The sequence below is a fragment of the Natator depressus genome, chromosome 13 (genome assembly GCF_965152275.1).
Source record: "Natator depressus isolate rNatDep1 chromosome 13, rNatDep2.hap1, whole genome shotgun sequence".
Lineage (NCBI taxonomy): Eukaryota > Metazoa > Chordata > Testudines > Cheloniidae > Natator > Natator depressus.
In genome coordinates, this window is record NC_134246.1 from 28319074 (window position 1) to 28334392 (window position 15319).

The 15319-nt window shown below is 51.7% G+C and overlaps 1 protein-coding gene across 1 annotated transcript in view; it reads left to right on the forward strand.

Moving 5' to 3' along the window:
* Positions 1–836: 836 nt before the first annotated feature.
* The window catches only part of SNTA1 (syntrophin alpha 1), a 72486-nt gene continuing 58003 nt past the window's right edge, over positions 837–15319 (forward strand). Inside the window, exons 1-2 of the mRNA XM_074970329.1 lie at positions 837–1176; positions 7550–7735. Of these exons, the coding sequence (XP_074826430.1) occupies positions 909–1176; positions 7550–7735 (454 nt within the window). The 5' untranslated portion in view covers positions 837–908. The remainder of the gene's footprint in view (positions 1177–7549; positions 7736–15319) is intronic.

Here is a 15319-nt window from a genome sequence, read left to right on the forward strand (position 1 = left end):
TTCACTTCCTTTTGACATTTGAGTTTACAATTAAGGTAAATTTGCTGGCCCAGTTATGACAACAGCACCTCAGGTCCACTGAAATCAGTGGAAGCGGATAGTGTTTCCTACATACTTTTAAGAATCTGTGTTGAAATGACTGGCCGAAGGTTGGACTGGGAGCTAAAGGCAGACCTGGCATAAGGCATGAGGTCCAATTCCCAGTCCCCTACTCTGACCACCCGTCTCCCTGAAGAGCTGGCAACCCTTTGTCTGCTTAACTGATTTGCATCATTTGGACAAGCTGGGCTGGGTATTTCTTCATCTAGCCCTAGTGAACACATGCCGATGGGACGGGAACATGGGGAGGGGGAAGAGTGTATCTGCTGTGCTGGGGACAGGGAGGTAGCTGGGCCTCTTGCCTTGGGTCAGGCATGAACCCCGCTGTTCCTAGCCGGGGAAGCGATCCCCAAAGTCTGCAGGACGCCCCAGCCTGGGGACCGGCAGGCACTGGCCCGGCGAGGAGCTCTGCCCCTTCTGCCACGAACCGAGGGCAGCTCCTGGCCCGCAGCCGAGGTCCCGGCCCGGCTCCGCAGGGGCCCCCACCCCATCCCTGCGCCCGGCTCCTGGGCAGGGCCCTGCCCCGATGCCCGCGAGCGCTGAGAAGCGGCTCCGAGGGGACGGTCTGGGCGGTGCCCATGTGTCCGCCGCAGCCCCGTGCGCCCCAGGGAGCGGAGAGGCGTGTCGGGAGGCGGCTCCCTGGGCGGGGCGGCGGCTCGCTGCCCCTGTGCCCGGCAGCCCGCCCTGCCTCCCGGGGGCGGCGCCCTAGGGGTGGCTCGGTGCCCGGTGCCCCCGCTCCGCGCCGTGCGCCCCGGCCCCTGGCAGGCGGGAGGCGGCGCAGCAGCAGCTATCCCAGGAATGCGCTGAAGATGGCGGCCGGCAGGAGAGCCCCGAAGAGCGGGCTGCTGGAGCTGCGAGCCCCGGGCGAGCAGTGGCTGCGGGTCCTAGTCACGCTGGCCGAGGACTTCCTGACCGTGAGCCCCGGCAAGGGCGCGGGGGCCGAGGAGCCGCCGCCCGCCCCGGCGCAGCTGAACGGCGGGGAGCCGTGCGCCCAGGTGCCCGAGTCGCTCACCAACGTGAAGCGCACGGTGCGGATCGTGAAGCAGGACGTGGGGGGGCTCGGGATCAGCATCAAAGGTGAGGGGCGCGGCAGAGGGCGAGGGTCCGTTCCCCGTGGGCTGGACCTGCCGCTGGGCTCGAGGGTCCTGCCCCGCCACCGCCCAGCGCCGGCACTGCCGGGCTCTCCCGGGTGGGCACCTTGTAGCGCCGAGGCGCAGCTGGAGGCGGCCCGTGCCCTGCGGCGCCTCGGGGAGTTGGCTGGTGCCTGACCAACTTCTGCGCGCGGCCGGGTGCCCACTCCGTGTTTGCCAAAGCGGCTGGGGAGGGTGCCCTGGGGGTGGTCACCGCCCCAGCCCCCCATCTCCTGCTCCCCCGAAGCACGGCTCCGGCTGGGCTGCGGGGAAGGAACCTGTCACGGCCGCCTGCGGCTGCTGGGGAAGTTGGAAATGGACAAGCGAATCCATCGGAGGCCCCCGTGCTGCACTTGCCCGGAGGAGCGGAGCGAAGTCGCTCACGTGTCTGTTTTCAGGGTCAGGCCTTAGCACTGTAACCCATGCAGAGGAGTGGCAAGAGTGACACCTTGGCAGGTTCTGCTCCTTAATTTCTAAACTGGAAATGGCATGATGTTGCCGAGCCCTGTCATATGCACTGGTTGAAAGTTGCGGTGTATTTTTAGGTCTGTTATATCAGTTACACAGGCTGAATCAGCTCCCCGTTAAAGTGTTACCTTTACATACAAATATAACTTGGCACTGCTCCTGCAAAGACTTACATACACACTCAGTAGCCCTGTGGTGAGCCATACCATGGAAGCCAAGTGGGCTACTCACAGTGCATAAAGTTAAGCAAGTGCAGGATTGGAGTCCTGGGTTCTTTAAAGTGCTTTTTTATGTGAGTTGTATGCTGGCAGGTTTACATGTGCGTGCTGTAAATCTAGAATGCAATAGAGGCCAAGGAAGATGTTTGATTATACATGTGAGAGCAGCTTGTGAACCTGAAATTGCCCATCAATTGCACTGTGTCTACTTAACCTTAGGTTAGACTGATCTCACATGTGTAATCAAACATCTTCCTTGGCCTCTATTGCCCCCGGTGTGTGCCGGGCCGGAGCCCTCCCCCCCACCGCACCCCTCCTGCACCCCAATCCCCTGCCCTGAGCCCCCTGCCGTACCCTGCACCCTTCCTGCACCCCAACCCCCTGCCCTGAGCCCCCAGCTGCACCCCACACCCCTCCCGCACCCGGACCCCCTGCCCTGAGCCCCTTGCCACACCCTGCACCCCTCCTGCACCTCCCGGGGGCAGGGAGGGGGATGAGTTGAGGTTGGGATTTCGGGGAAGGGGTTGGAATGGGGGCAGGAAGGGGTGGGAAGACGTGGGGCAGAGGCAGGGCCTCATGGAAGGGGTGGAGTGGGGGCGGGGCTGGGCAGCAGGGTGGGGGTCAGTGTTGCGGCCCTCAGGCCAATGTACTAGTCCTCATGTGGGTCTCGTGGTCATTTGAGTTTGAGACCCCTGGTCTAATGCATCTAAGCTGGGTTGGGTGGTATTGAACAGAAAGGTTAAACTGGATGGGGGGGGGAGTTATCCTTTCATAAATTATTCCATGAAAGCGTAAAAAGAGCTGCGAATTGTTCTCCCCTTACATCCCACATAATTCAGTTCATGTCACATTTGGTGTCTTTTAATTGTGAATTCTGGTGGTTGTTTGCATTTGCCCACTGGCTAGGCACTGGCATTGCATTTGTATTGTCCTGTCACTGATGTGAAAGGATGTTTTCCTGTTCTTTTATTGGCATTCCTGCACATTAGCCTGCAGCCTGCAACAGAGTTCTGTTCCAAAATACCATCACCTCTACCAAACTATATCTGAATAAAAATCCGCAGTCCACCACACTTACTGAATTGATCTCAGTGAAGGCTGCACTGTAAAAGCACTGCTATCCTCGTGATCAGCACAGCTCCAACGACCTCATTTGTGCAACTTTACTGCTCAGAGGAAGTCAGCACAGTGGCTGGAAGAAGCTCTGAGAAATATACAGGTTGAGCACAAAATGAATGGGGCTGTGGAGGTATAATTTTCTTTAAGCTGTAGGGTGCAGTTGTTTATTTTAACAGTTGATGCACCACAAGCCACACCTGGTAGACAGGCAGTTTTGACCTTCAAAATCCAAGACAGAGACCATGCGCCTTGTGGGGAATCTGAGTGAACTCAGAGAGGGTTGACAGGAGGAGATGTTGGAAAATGGATCTGTTGCCAGGCTGGCTTCGGCCCATTAATACATGGTGGGTGGGGGTCACATTTCCACAGAATTGAAGCCAATGCAGGAGCCAGGTCGGTCTCTTTCAAATGTTAAAGAGTTGGTGTTCTTGCCTCTAGAACTTACGTGGGATGGGGAAGAGGAAAGGACCGGGCACATCTGGGAGCTGAATAAAGCAGAAAAAAGCCAGCAACTGGCCCAAATGCACCATTCCCCCTATTTCCTTCTTTAGAGACCTTTTTAATTTAAGTGGCCTGTACATCTAATCATACTTTGATTCTTTTGTGTCTGTTTTGCCCTTAATTCACATCCCTCTCTCCCTCTCTCTGTTTTGCAGTTGAGATGACTCCAGCCTTAGAGAGCTGTTACCGTAAATTGATCTTTTCCGATTACAGATCTTTAATGTTGGTGATGCGGGGGGATGCTAAGGAGGAGATTCCTCATTACAGAAATATGGAACTGGGCCCACATTGTGAGTTCAGTCTCTTGAGGGAGGACTCTTATCCATGCATCCCACAAGGCCTTGTTTTATAAAGTCTGTACAGCAAAGCAAAAACATAACTTATTTCGATATAGTCACAAAACTAACAGAGCTCAGTCTGGTTCAGTGAAATCTAGAGCTCTGTCCCTGTTCTGTCTCGGCTGAGTCCTTGCCAGAATGTTCCTATCCCTGCTACCAGTGGCAAAAAATGTGGACATCTAGATCCAGATACTCAAGAGTTCATTTGGCTGCCAGATGGGAGATGAGCTCTCTGGAAAATATGGCTGCTGGAGTGGTAGCATAACCAGCATCTGTTTAGAGCGACTAGCTGATATAATTGATTCTTCTGTGCCTTCTTCATGCTTTCCCCGCTGCTGGAGGGGCTTCTTTATGGAGGCATACCGTGCAAAGTCCGTGTGTTACACAGAAACGTGCTCTGATCCCTTTACACTGCCCAGATACGGGACTCCCCGTTTACCTTCAATCTACTGATGAAATATATAAGTGCTATTTAAGAGCTAGGGATAGTTAATAATCATAATAAAAAAGCCACTAAAACCTTCAGGATCTGCATTTTTGTAAATCCTGAGCATCAACATGGCCTTGTGTTTATAACCTTTGTCCTCCCTTCCTCTATTCCAGTCCCACCATTTCTCTGCTCCCTTTTCTGTGTCTTGTCTGAATTTTAGAGTGTAAGCTCTTTGGCTATTCTGGGGTAGGTTTCACTGGCTCTCTTCCATCCCGGACCTGAGAAACCTTTTTGTTGAAACCGATGGTGTCCGCAAAACAATTCGGTGTTGATGAATAGGCATTTTAGAGCAAAAAAAAGTTCTGTCTAAAAATTCCCACCCAGCTCCTTCCTAGGAGAAATGTTACTCCATTCAGGTAACGCTTCATTTTTGCAATCACCCGTGCAAAAGCAAAGTAATAACAATTCAAACTGGGTGCCATAAATCGGTGCAGCTGGTCATGCAGATGTGAAGGTGACCATCAGGGCCTCGGAGGGTGGAGAGGGCATGGCGGGAAGGCACTACAAAGTGACACTTTTCCATTCAAATGCAATAAATATCATAGCTGAACGTCACATTTTCCCACCAAAAAAATGAACACTGACAGGAATCTCTAGGTGGCTGAGGAAACAAGTGGAACTCCGCAGCCTCCCCGGAAGCGCACACCTAGGTTTATCCCAGTGGTTCTCACACTTTTTCATGCTGTAGACTACTTCCTAAGACAGTGACCCTTCCTGAGCCCCTCTTCTCCCAGCTCGGAGCGAGTGGAGAGCTGGAGATTATTACTCCATCTGGCTAGGTACTGTTGCCAGACTTCTCACCAGAGGAGCTGAGGCCCACATTCTCAAAGTTAGGTAGATACCTAACTCCCATTGACTTTGAGTTAATCCTGTTGATTTGAGTGCATTAAAAGTTTTACCAAACAAACACAGAAATACCCCTTTCCAATCTCCTCCTCACCCTGTATTAGCCTCCCTTATTGCAGTTCCGGAGTGCCTCACAAACTGAAATGTATTTCTCCTCCCAACCTCATTGTGAGGTACTGTTAGCCCCATTGTACAGGTGGGGAGCTGTGATAAATGAAGGGGGGTAGTTCCCTTTTATGGACCCAGCCAGCCAGTTAGCTATAAAATCCCTCTTAGTAGCTGTTCTCTACTTGTTTTACCTGTAAAGGGTTAACAGTCACTGCTACGCATAGGTAAAAGGAAGGGAGTGGGCACCTGGCTAAAAGAGCCAGTGGGAAGGCTAGAACTTTTTGAAATTGAAACAAGACTCCCCTTTTGTCTGTCTGTTGTTGTTCTCTGGGAGAGGCAGACAGGGCTGCAGTTATGCTGTAAGAAGCTTTGGGCCAGGTATGAAAAATCAGCGGTATCATACTTAGAAACTACTCATTGGAAATCCCAGATATGTAAATAGATCAGGAAATGTCTAGGAAGATGTGATTAGGTTTATCCTTTTATTTCTTTATGGCTTGTGGACTCCTCTGTGCTAACTCCAAATGCTTTTGTTTGGCTTGTAACCTTTAAGCTGGACCTCAAGAAAGTTATTCTTGATGATTAATCCTCGTAAGTGTTTTTTTTTTTAAATCTAGCAATAGCCTGACTTTCCAGATGTATTTTCTTTCTTTTTGTTTTAAACAAAATTTACCTTTTTTAAGAGGAGGATTGGGGGTTTTGTGTCCTAATAGGTTTGTGCACATGTTGTTTAATTAGCTGGTGGCAACAGCTGATTTCCTTTGTTTTTCTTTCTCAGCTCTTCCCAGGGGCAGGGTGTGTGTGTGTGAAAGGGCTCGAGGGTACCCCACAGGAAGGAATTCCCAAGTGCGCCTTCCTGGGTCCTCAAGGGGTTTTGCCCTTGGGTGGTGGCAACATCTACCCATCCAAGGTCAGAGAGAAGCTGTAACCTGGGGAGTTAAACAGAAGCCTGGAGTGGCCAGTGTTAATTTTTAGAATCCTTGCAGGCCCCCACCTCCTGCACTCAGAGTCCCAGAGTGGGGAATCAGCCTTGACAGGAGCTGAGGCTCAGAGAGAAACTAGGTGACTTGACCAAGGTCACACAGCCTGTTGCAGAGTCAGGAATTGAATCCAGGGTCCCAAGTATCAGGCTAATGCCTTAACCTCCCTTCCCCTCTGGCTTCTACTGGGCTGTTGTTCACGGTGGACGAGCTCAGCCCAGGCAATGCATTTTATAATGTCAGGACTTGATCAAGCCAAAAACAAAGGTTCTTTAATGCAATGGGTGCATCCATGTGGGCTGTCCCCCTGCCATGATGTGCGTCTGTTATTCCCTGCTCCTGGAGGTGCTATCATCCGTTTGTTTGTTGTTACAGGTAATGCTTACATTGCAGTAGAACCCAGTCAGGATTGGGCCCATGGCTCTTGGGGATGGAGCGCTACGTCCAAGGCGCGGTCTCTTGCACTCCAGCCAGGTCGCTCTTTGATGCCTGCAGCCATCTGTACTCTAAACTTTCTTGGTCATTTCCCAGTTAGACCCCGGCCACCTGTGTAGTTGTTAAATCTCTTATTTGGGTGTCATCCACAGACATGGTAGCAGTGGAATTTCCACTAAAGAGACTCTGATGACAGCCGGACGTGAGACAGCCGTGTAGGGAGCAGATCTGTGCTTCCTTTCTTTTGCATTTCACTTTATTGATGTCTACTCAGAAGAGCCTCTAGAAACTTGCAGACAGGCCTGCACTGGGGTGGAATAAGCAGCCAGTATCACTGCTGCGAGACGAACAGATGCTTTCTCCATGTGGCAGAAGCTTAGCACAGAGCTAACACTAAGAACCATCCCTATCAATCAGACATGTAGCAACTGGCTGAAACCAAAATTGCGGAATCTCGTATTTCCAAGAAGGGGGCCAGAATCTGGACGTCTCTCCTCCATGAGCAATGTGGCAGAATGTATATTCTGAGATTCAAGGAAGAAAAGGACAGTTCCTAGGATCTCTGGGTGGAAGCGAGGTCAGATGCTTACCTCCTCTGATTCATGCTCCTCTGCACGATGATAAAAGTAATGAAAATGATTTTCTACCCAAAAATGACACCAGCGGTTGCAAATCTGATGCATTACTGGGGAAAATGAGCTAAATCTTGATATATCGGCACTCAGATTTGTCTTAAGCAGGATGCTATCTAAGTAGTACCTTCTCCTTCTGTATATAAATAGTATCTAACCACTTCCTTTTTTCCTTTTCTTCTCAGGCGGCCGAGAGAATAAAATGCCGATCTTGATTTCCAAGATCTTTAAGGGGCTGGCTGCAGATCAGACAGAGGCGCTGTTCGTAGGAGACGCTATCCTCTCCGTCAATGGGGCCGACCTTTCGGAGGCGACGCACGATGAGGCGGTGCAGGCACTGAAGAAGACTGGCAAGGAGGTGGTCTTGGAGGGTAGGTACCAGAGCAGACCTGGGTATGAATGTGGTGAATGTTGCCAATGAGACTGCATGTGCTTTCCCCATGGCTGAGATACAGACCCCATTCCCTCACCCCAGAGGTGCTGCTGTTCGTTTTTATTTCTGCACAATGCATCTAGGTTCAGTGCTGGGAGATGCCATGGAGGATTCTCTGGGGGCTTCCCCCAAGATGCCCTGGAAAGGGCCAGAATTGTCCAAAATGCAGGGCACATGGGGCTCAACTGGGCCATGCCTGAATCAGGTAACAAAGGCAGAGTGACCAAATAATGGACTATGGCGAAGGAAGTTTCCACTCGGAAACTCTTAATGCTGAGGAAAGTTCACATGCCCCCTTTGCCATCCCGAACCTGTCGGGGGTTCTGCTTAGCCTCGCCAAAGCCACGAAGGCCTGGGGTGAGGCTCCCTGCTGGGGGATGCCCACGGGAGCCAGTCTGACCAGCAAGGGATTTTACATGCCAGATGGGCTGCAATATGGTGGCATCTGCGGTGCCTGCTCTGTGCAACAGCGAGGGCTGCACTGGCAGTTCGCCAGGAGCCTGAGATCCCAATCTGCATATACATTTACATACCGTTTTTAATTAAAAACAAAATATGCACAAACCATTCTATCTGCTCATCCTGAGAGTGGGAAATAGCTGCTGGGATCTCCCTGAATAGATGGACAGAAACTGCTTGTTCTGCTCAGTCTCCAGCAACAAAGGCCTGGAGCTCACTAGCTTAGCCCTCCCCTTCAGGGGCTCGCACGGGGCAGGTGACTGTGGGGCAGGACTCTGGGCCGCCTTGGGGCTGCACTCTGGGTTAAATAGGGCATTTCAGTTCAATTCTGCATTGCCCAGCTCACCCCAGATCTTCTCATTCTGGTGCTACTGGCTAGATCTGGCGTAGGGGCAGTGCAGGCTTGCTTCCCCATGGGCTCTCCTGCCGTCTTTACCACAATCCTCACTTGTGTTTCCCCTTCAGCTCCGCGCTTGGGTCTCCCCCACGGCTCAGTCCTGGCCTGCAGCACCCCCGGTATTACAGTGAAGGGCCTGGTCTGAGCAGACTCTGTTAACCGGGTGTGACTGGTGCTTTCTGATAGATAAATGTGGGGAGTGATGATATCGCACTTCAGCTTCAAATGCTTTATGGGTATGCACTGAGACCTCCGCCGGAGGGCCCTGGGAGCTAGGCTCCGACTGTGCTCTCCATTTCACCCCCAGATGCACTGAGGCAGAGCGGGGATGACTAGCCCAAGGTCTCAACGGGAGTCAGTGTCAGAGTGAAAGAACCTAGGCCCATGTTAGACCTGGGTGATTGCTGGTTTTAGATTGAGTTGGACCTTAGCATGGGCCGTGTGCTCAAAGCATGGGACCAAACCAATAAGATCATGAGAGAGAAGAAGTTGTTTGTGTTGTATTTGTAGTGATCCTGGAAATATCAGTGTTACCTGATTGAACGTCTGGGCTGAAGTAATAGAAATATAGAAAACAGGGTTAATTGGGCACCAGGTTCAGGGTTTAGCCCGAAAACTCCCTTTTTTGTCTTTGGCTGAAGTCCATTAACCAGCAAGGACATCCCTTGTTTGCTATTGAGTGTGAAGAGCAAGGGTTTCTAGGGCTCTTGGGCTGAGCTTTTCCTTATCCCTCAGGAGCCGTGCCATGATGGGAAGGTGTCTCCTGGGCCTGAACTTGTTGCAAATTTTTTGGCCAATGCTTATAACAGTATTGCTGTTAGTGTATAAAGTACAAGAGTGTATATGATTATATTGGTGTTTGGGATGCAGCCAGCACCAAGTGGCCCTTTGGGACAAATAAAGGAAACTGAGTGCTGGGAAACCTTAATAAATGTATTAGGAAAATAATTTCCAACACAGAGCAGGGGTTAAACTCAGGACGTGGCTGAGGCCATCATGTTAATCTTCATGTGTGTCTTGCTGAGATTTGAACCCAGGTATTCAAAGATGAAAATCCAGTGAGCTGGGAAATCCATTTAGCTCCCTGTTCCAAGCACTAAAAGAGAGATTTTAAGCTGTAACGTTGTTTGTTTTGTGTTTGAAATTCCAGTGAAAGCTCAGGCTAGCCAGAGCACAGTGTGTTCCGGTCACATCTCTTTCCACCCGTCCCACCCCTGGCATGCTGCTTTGCTGAGAACCTCTCCCCCCACTCCCCACACACAGGAGGGGCAGTTCCCCTATGGGATGATTTGCCCCCCTGAAAACTACCAACGCAGCATAAAGGGGCCATAGCAGGGGCTGGAATCTGGCCTGCAGTTAGACAGCATGGACAATTTGTTCTGTGTAACCCTGAGCCTCTGGGGCATAGGGTGTAAATATGCCAAGTTCTAAACCCTTGAAAGCCAAAGTTTAATAATGGAAGTCAGAATAGCCTCGTACTTATGCAGCAACTTTTCTCCTGGACTCAACCTCACCTACAGCAGCATGAACAGACTAGATTTGGTGCCTGAAAAAAATAATGACCATTAAAAAAATCCCATCACCCAGGTCCCAGTGAGAGGGGAGATCTGGGAATGCTGATCTGGTGTTTTTGGAGGATGTTAGTTTTAAACCAAGCTGTTTCCCAGGATCACAAATGTCAGTGATCTGTAAAACTAGACTGACTTGAATAACGGCGGAGACGTTGTGAGAACCATTAAAGCTTTGGGGATTCTCCCAGTCTTCACTGATTGCAGTTGTGACTGCCTGGCACATCTCAGAGCTATAGGAGAGATGAAGTGTTATGGCCAGGTGAGCTGGCAGTAAAGAGCCACGGGTGGCTGAAGGTTTCAGGAGACCCACTCAATCCAGACACCTGGGAGGAGACTCTCACGCTGCCTCACGTCTGAGCCAGCAGACTGAACTGCTGGGCACTGGGAAAGGTTGACCCTGCAGTCACTGGAGAGAGGCTCATGTCAGAAGTGACCAGACGGCTCTGTCGTGAGAGAACTCCTACATCCCCTGCGAAGTGGAGAGGCCAGTCATGCTGTACTGAAGGAGAACCCATAACTGGCCGAAGGAGAGAGCCACAGTGACTGGGCTGGGAGAGATGAAATAATGAAGATTAGTGGTGTCTGTGCCCTGAATCAATTAGCCTGGCCTGCCTGTCCGACAAGCCGGAGAGTCTGACATTGCGCTCAGCTACCCGAGTCCCTGCTTCACCTGAGCAGGCCCTGCTGGCCTCTCAACCCTGGGCAGAGCGGAAGTGGACTGGCAAAAGAAGGGCAGACTGCTAGAGAGCTAACGTAAAGTTTTAGTAGGGAGCGCAAACGTCCTGGTTGTGACCTGTCTCCTCCTCCCCCTTCTGCCAGAACAGCCACAAGAACGAAAAGGCCAGCCCGGGATCCCCCTGGGTTCTGGCCCTACCCACAGAGAAGCCTCTCTCGGTCAGTCGGTCAATGGCAAATTGTTTAGCATCTCCCCAGTGTTTTGTTTGAAAGCCAGGGCAGAGCCTTCGCTGGTGTATAGCCACACACCCTATTGATTTCGGAGTCGCTGAGAAGAGCTGAGGCCTGGCCCTGGGTGTAAATCCTAACGCTGTCCCTTAGCTGGCCACATCCTGCATTCCTTGGGCTGAATTTAGTGCTGGTGAGAGGGGCTGGGTTGACATCCCATGAGACGGAAGCACAGCTGGGCAGTACCAGCTCCCCCCGTGCTGCCTCCCACCAGTGTGCTTCAGAGACAGGAGAATATAAGAGGGGTCAAACTGAGACAGACCAATGGTTCACTTAGCCCAGTACCCTGTCTTCCAACCGTGGCCGGTGCTAGATGCTTCCGAGGGAATGAACAGACCAGGGCAGTTATCAAGTGATCCATCCTCTGTCCTCCCAGTCCCAACTTCTGGCAGTTGGAGGTTTAGGGACACCCAGAGCATGAGGTTGCCTCCCTGCCATTTTAGCTAATAGCTAGCGATGTCCTTCATGGACTTATCTTGTTCTTTTCTGACCTCTGCCAGGGTGACAGCAGAGCGCTCCACCCCACTCCCTGCAACCCCACTGACAAGTACAGGCCTTGGCCTCTCTGCTGGGGCCCTGTAGGGAAGGGGACAAGTTGTTTTGTGTAGGTTTTTGTGGCCTGTGCACCAGTCTGCTAGGCCCTGGACTGAGACCAACTCTCCATTTAGCCTGTAGAACAATGGCTAGTCCTGAGGGACCAGGCTGTCGCCCAGCTAGGAGGACCCACGCAGGGGGCAGCCTTGTGGAGTTTCCTACTAGATCATTCCTTCAAAGGGTGGGTCAGGCAGAGGTGTCACAGCAAAGATCCGGTGGGTCCCCAGGGATCCATCAGAGCCTGGGGTGTCCTGTTGGAGGAGCGTCTTTCCCTGGAGGCAGGTTCCACGGCACAGACAGAAGGTCCTGGAGCCAGAGCCAGAGCAGCCTTCTGCCAAGATTCCCCTCTGCTTTCCAGAGGAGACAATGCATTGTGCACCTCTTGCCATGTGTATGGAGCCCCGCCCGCTGGAGACCGCTCCAGGGCGTACTGCAGGGACACTCCCCACTTCCACGCAGGCGGAGGGGAGAATCTAGGCATGGAGTGGCCCCTCCCTGTGTGCATCCTGGCAGGGCACTCTGGCCCTGGTCAGTGTTAAATGCCTTTAGGAGCAGACTTTTTCTTTTGCCCTTTTGGGCTCCTCCAGGGATCATGGTAGGGGGAGAGCATCTCTGGGGCTATTAGGACAGGGAGAAAGGCCAGGTCTGGGTATAATTAATCCTGGAGCTGCAGACATGGCTGCAGGAACATAGGCCTCCCTGCCATTGGCCCGAGAGGGGCCACCTTAACTGGCAGCAGAAGTGGTCATGCTCAGACACAAAGCCCCTACCCTGCAAGGTGTCACGGGAGCAAGGACAAGCTGGCAGCATGAGGCTGTTTAATAATAACTTCTAACTTCCATCCAGCCCAGCACCTTGACTCTGGCAGGGGCCAGTACCAGTTGCTTCAGCAGATGGTGTAACCTCATGCCCTCCGTTTTGTGCCTCTATAAAGGACAATCGGGCAATGACTGGCCTTCAAAGAAATCTCTCCCTAACCCTGTGTATCTAGGCTTTGGTTTCTGTCCTGAACCATGGAGGCTGATATCTCTGATACCTTTTTAATCCTAGCTAGTGGAACTGTGGGTATTATTATTATTCATATGTGTGTCCAGTCCTTTTCTGAATCTTCCTTACTAAACTCTTTGCCTGAGCAATAGCTTGTGGCTGAGAGTTCCACTGACTAATTGTGTTGCGTAAAAGAACGATTCCTGTTTGATTTTATTGTGTCGCCCTTGTTCTTGTATGCTCAGAAAGGGTTACTAGGAACCCCTGATTTACATTCTCTATACAGGGCACTATCTCTCTTTCTCATATTTTTCTCCTCCCTTAAGTAATGGTCCTAACCATTTAAATGCGTCTTTGCATTGAGTCTTGCCAGGCCTGCCACTACTTCTCTGACATGTCCTTGTGCCTTTTCTATCTCTGCTGTGTCGTTTTGGAGGCCCAGAGGTGATTTGCCCAGCGTCGTGCAAGGACTCAGTGGCAGGGCTGGAAATAGAGGCCAGGAGTCCCAGCTCCCAGCCACGTGCTCTCACCGTAGCGCACAAATGATGTAACTGAGAATTGTTTTCTGTCGCGTGGATAGACGGGCAGTGGAGTTGGTACGTCTAACATCACGGCAGTTAGGGAAGGACCTTGTGGAGGGGGAGCAGAGAGAGATTTTATAATATCTTTGCTAAGGGGTCTGTGGGAGGGAGGAGCCATTCTCTTGCAGATTCTCAATGCACTAACAATACAGTAAACTCCACTGTTTCCATTGCTGTGTCTCATCAGCCCTATGGCTACTAGTGCAGGGCAGCAACTGCCCCAGCTGTCACCGGGAGGGAGGGTCCTTTTTCCAGGCACAGCTAAACTCACCCTCCCATTCAGCTCTGCTAATCACCGAGCCCAAAGGCGACTCAGATCTGTGGAGCACTCTGGCCATCCAGACTTGGCCTGTGCGAACAGGAGAGCTGTTCTCTTTGGCTCCCAGTGCTTCCTTGCCCTCTTCTTTGGATCTGGAGGGTTTTCCCTCCCCCACCCTCTGCCCCAAACTGCATTGTCTCTAAACTCTTTTTAGCTTTGCTCAGCCCTTTCTGCGGCTTGGTTCCTCCTCTCTCCGGAGCCTCCGGAACCACACATCATCCTGTGGAATGTGCTCCTCTGCACAGCTGCTGGAAGTTGATCTTTTTAACCAAAGAGAAATGCGAGAACTGCTTTCTCGCCAGGCCTGTGAAATTCCTTCCTCAAACCTCTCACTCTCTTGCTTGTTTTTCTCTCTTTCCTTTGGCCTGGGTTTGTTTCCTATTCTCCTAAAGATTCTGGATGGGGTTGGGATGAGCTGCCTTGTGTCTAGGGAGAGAGATCACAGGAGGCCCCTCTTCCCAGACCTGAACTGTTTACTCGCCCTGCTGCTAAGAGGGCAGTGCTGAGAACACGGATCTGCAGAGAGGGCTTCGCTGTAGTTTGCTGTGGCTCAGATGAGACCCAGCAGGCTTCTTTAATAAATTAAAAATCCCAGCAGGTAAACTCCAAAGGGAAGCTGGCGAGGTTTGCTCCTGTGTTCAGGGACTTGGCGTCTTCGTTTGATTCAGTTGCAGCCTCGCAGGGGCTAAGCAGCGGAAGGTACTGGCTTCCCATCGCTCAGTGGGGCTGGGTGCAGGTAACCTCACTCGAGCATGGCAGGGCCCTATTTGCTTCATTGTGGGAGAGCCAGTTCAGGTGTCTGGATCAAACTGAAAGGAAATCAGATGTCCTAGCTCGGCGCATGCTCATTTCCTCCACTGTTTCCATTGCTGAGATACCAAGGCAAGACATGACTGCTCCAGCACAATGAGTTCACTAAATAAATGTGTCTTGCTCCCAGGTTTTGGGGTGGGGACGGTACCTAGCCTTTGTGCAGCACTGCTCCCGTCTGAGCAGTGATGATGGCTTGTGGGGAGGTGGCAGGGAGCCAAGGGTCAAGAAAAAAGAATGATGGCGTGACATGCCTTTCCTCACCTGCAGTGCAACAGGTTCTCCGACCCACGCTCTGGCAAAGCACATCCCTGCTTAGCTGATTGGAGCCTGAGGGTATGTCTACACTAGGAAATTAGGTCGAATTTATAGAAGTCGGTTTTGTAGAAAGCGTTTTTATACAGTCAATTGTGTGTGTCCCCACACAAATGCTCTAAGTGTATGTAGTCGGCAGAGTGTGTCCACAGTACCGAGCCAACCATTGACTTCCGGAGCGTTGCACTATGGGTAGCTATCCCACAGTTCCCGCAGTCTCCGCCGCCCATTTGAATTCTGGGTAGAAATCTCAGTGCCTGATGGGGTTAAAACATTGTCGCTGGTGGTTCCGGGTACATATCATCAGGCCCCCCTTCCCTCCCTCCTTCCGTGAAAGCAAGGGCAGACAATCGTTTTGCGCCTTTTTTCTTGAGTTACCTGTGCAGACGCCATACCACGGCAAGCATGGAGCCCGCTCAGCTCACTGTCACCGTATGTCTCCTGGGTGCTGGCAGACGTGGTACTGCATTGCTACACAGCAGCAGTTTATTGCCTTTTGGCAGCAGACAGTGCAGTATGACTGGTA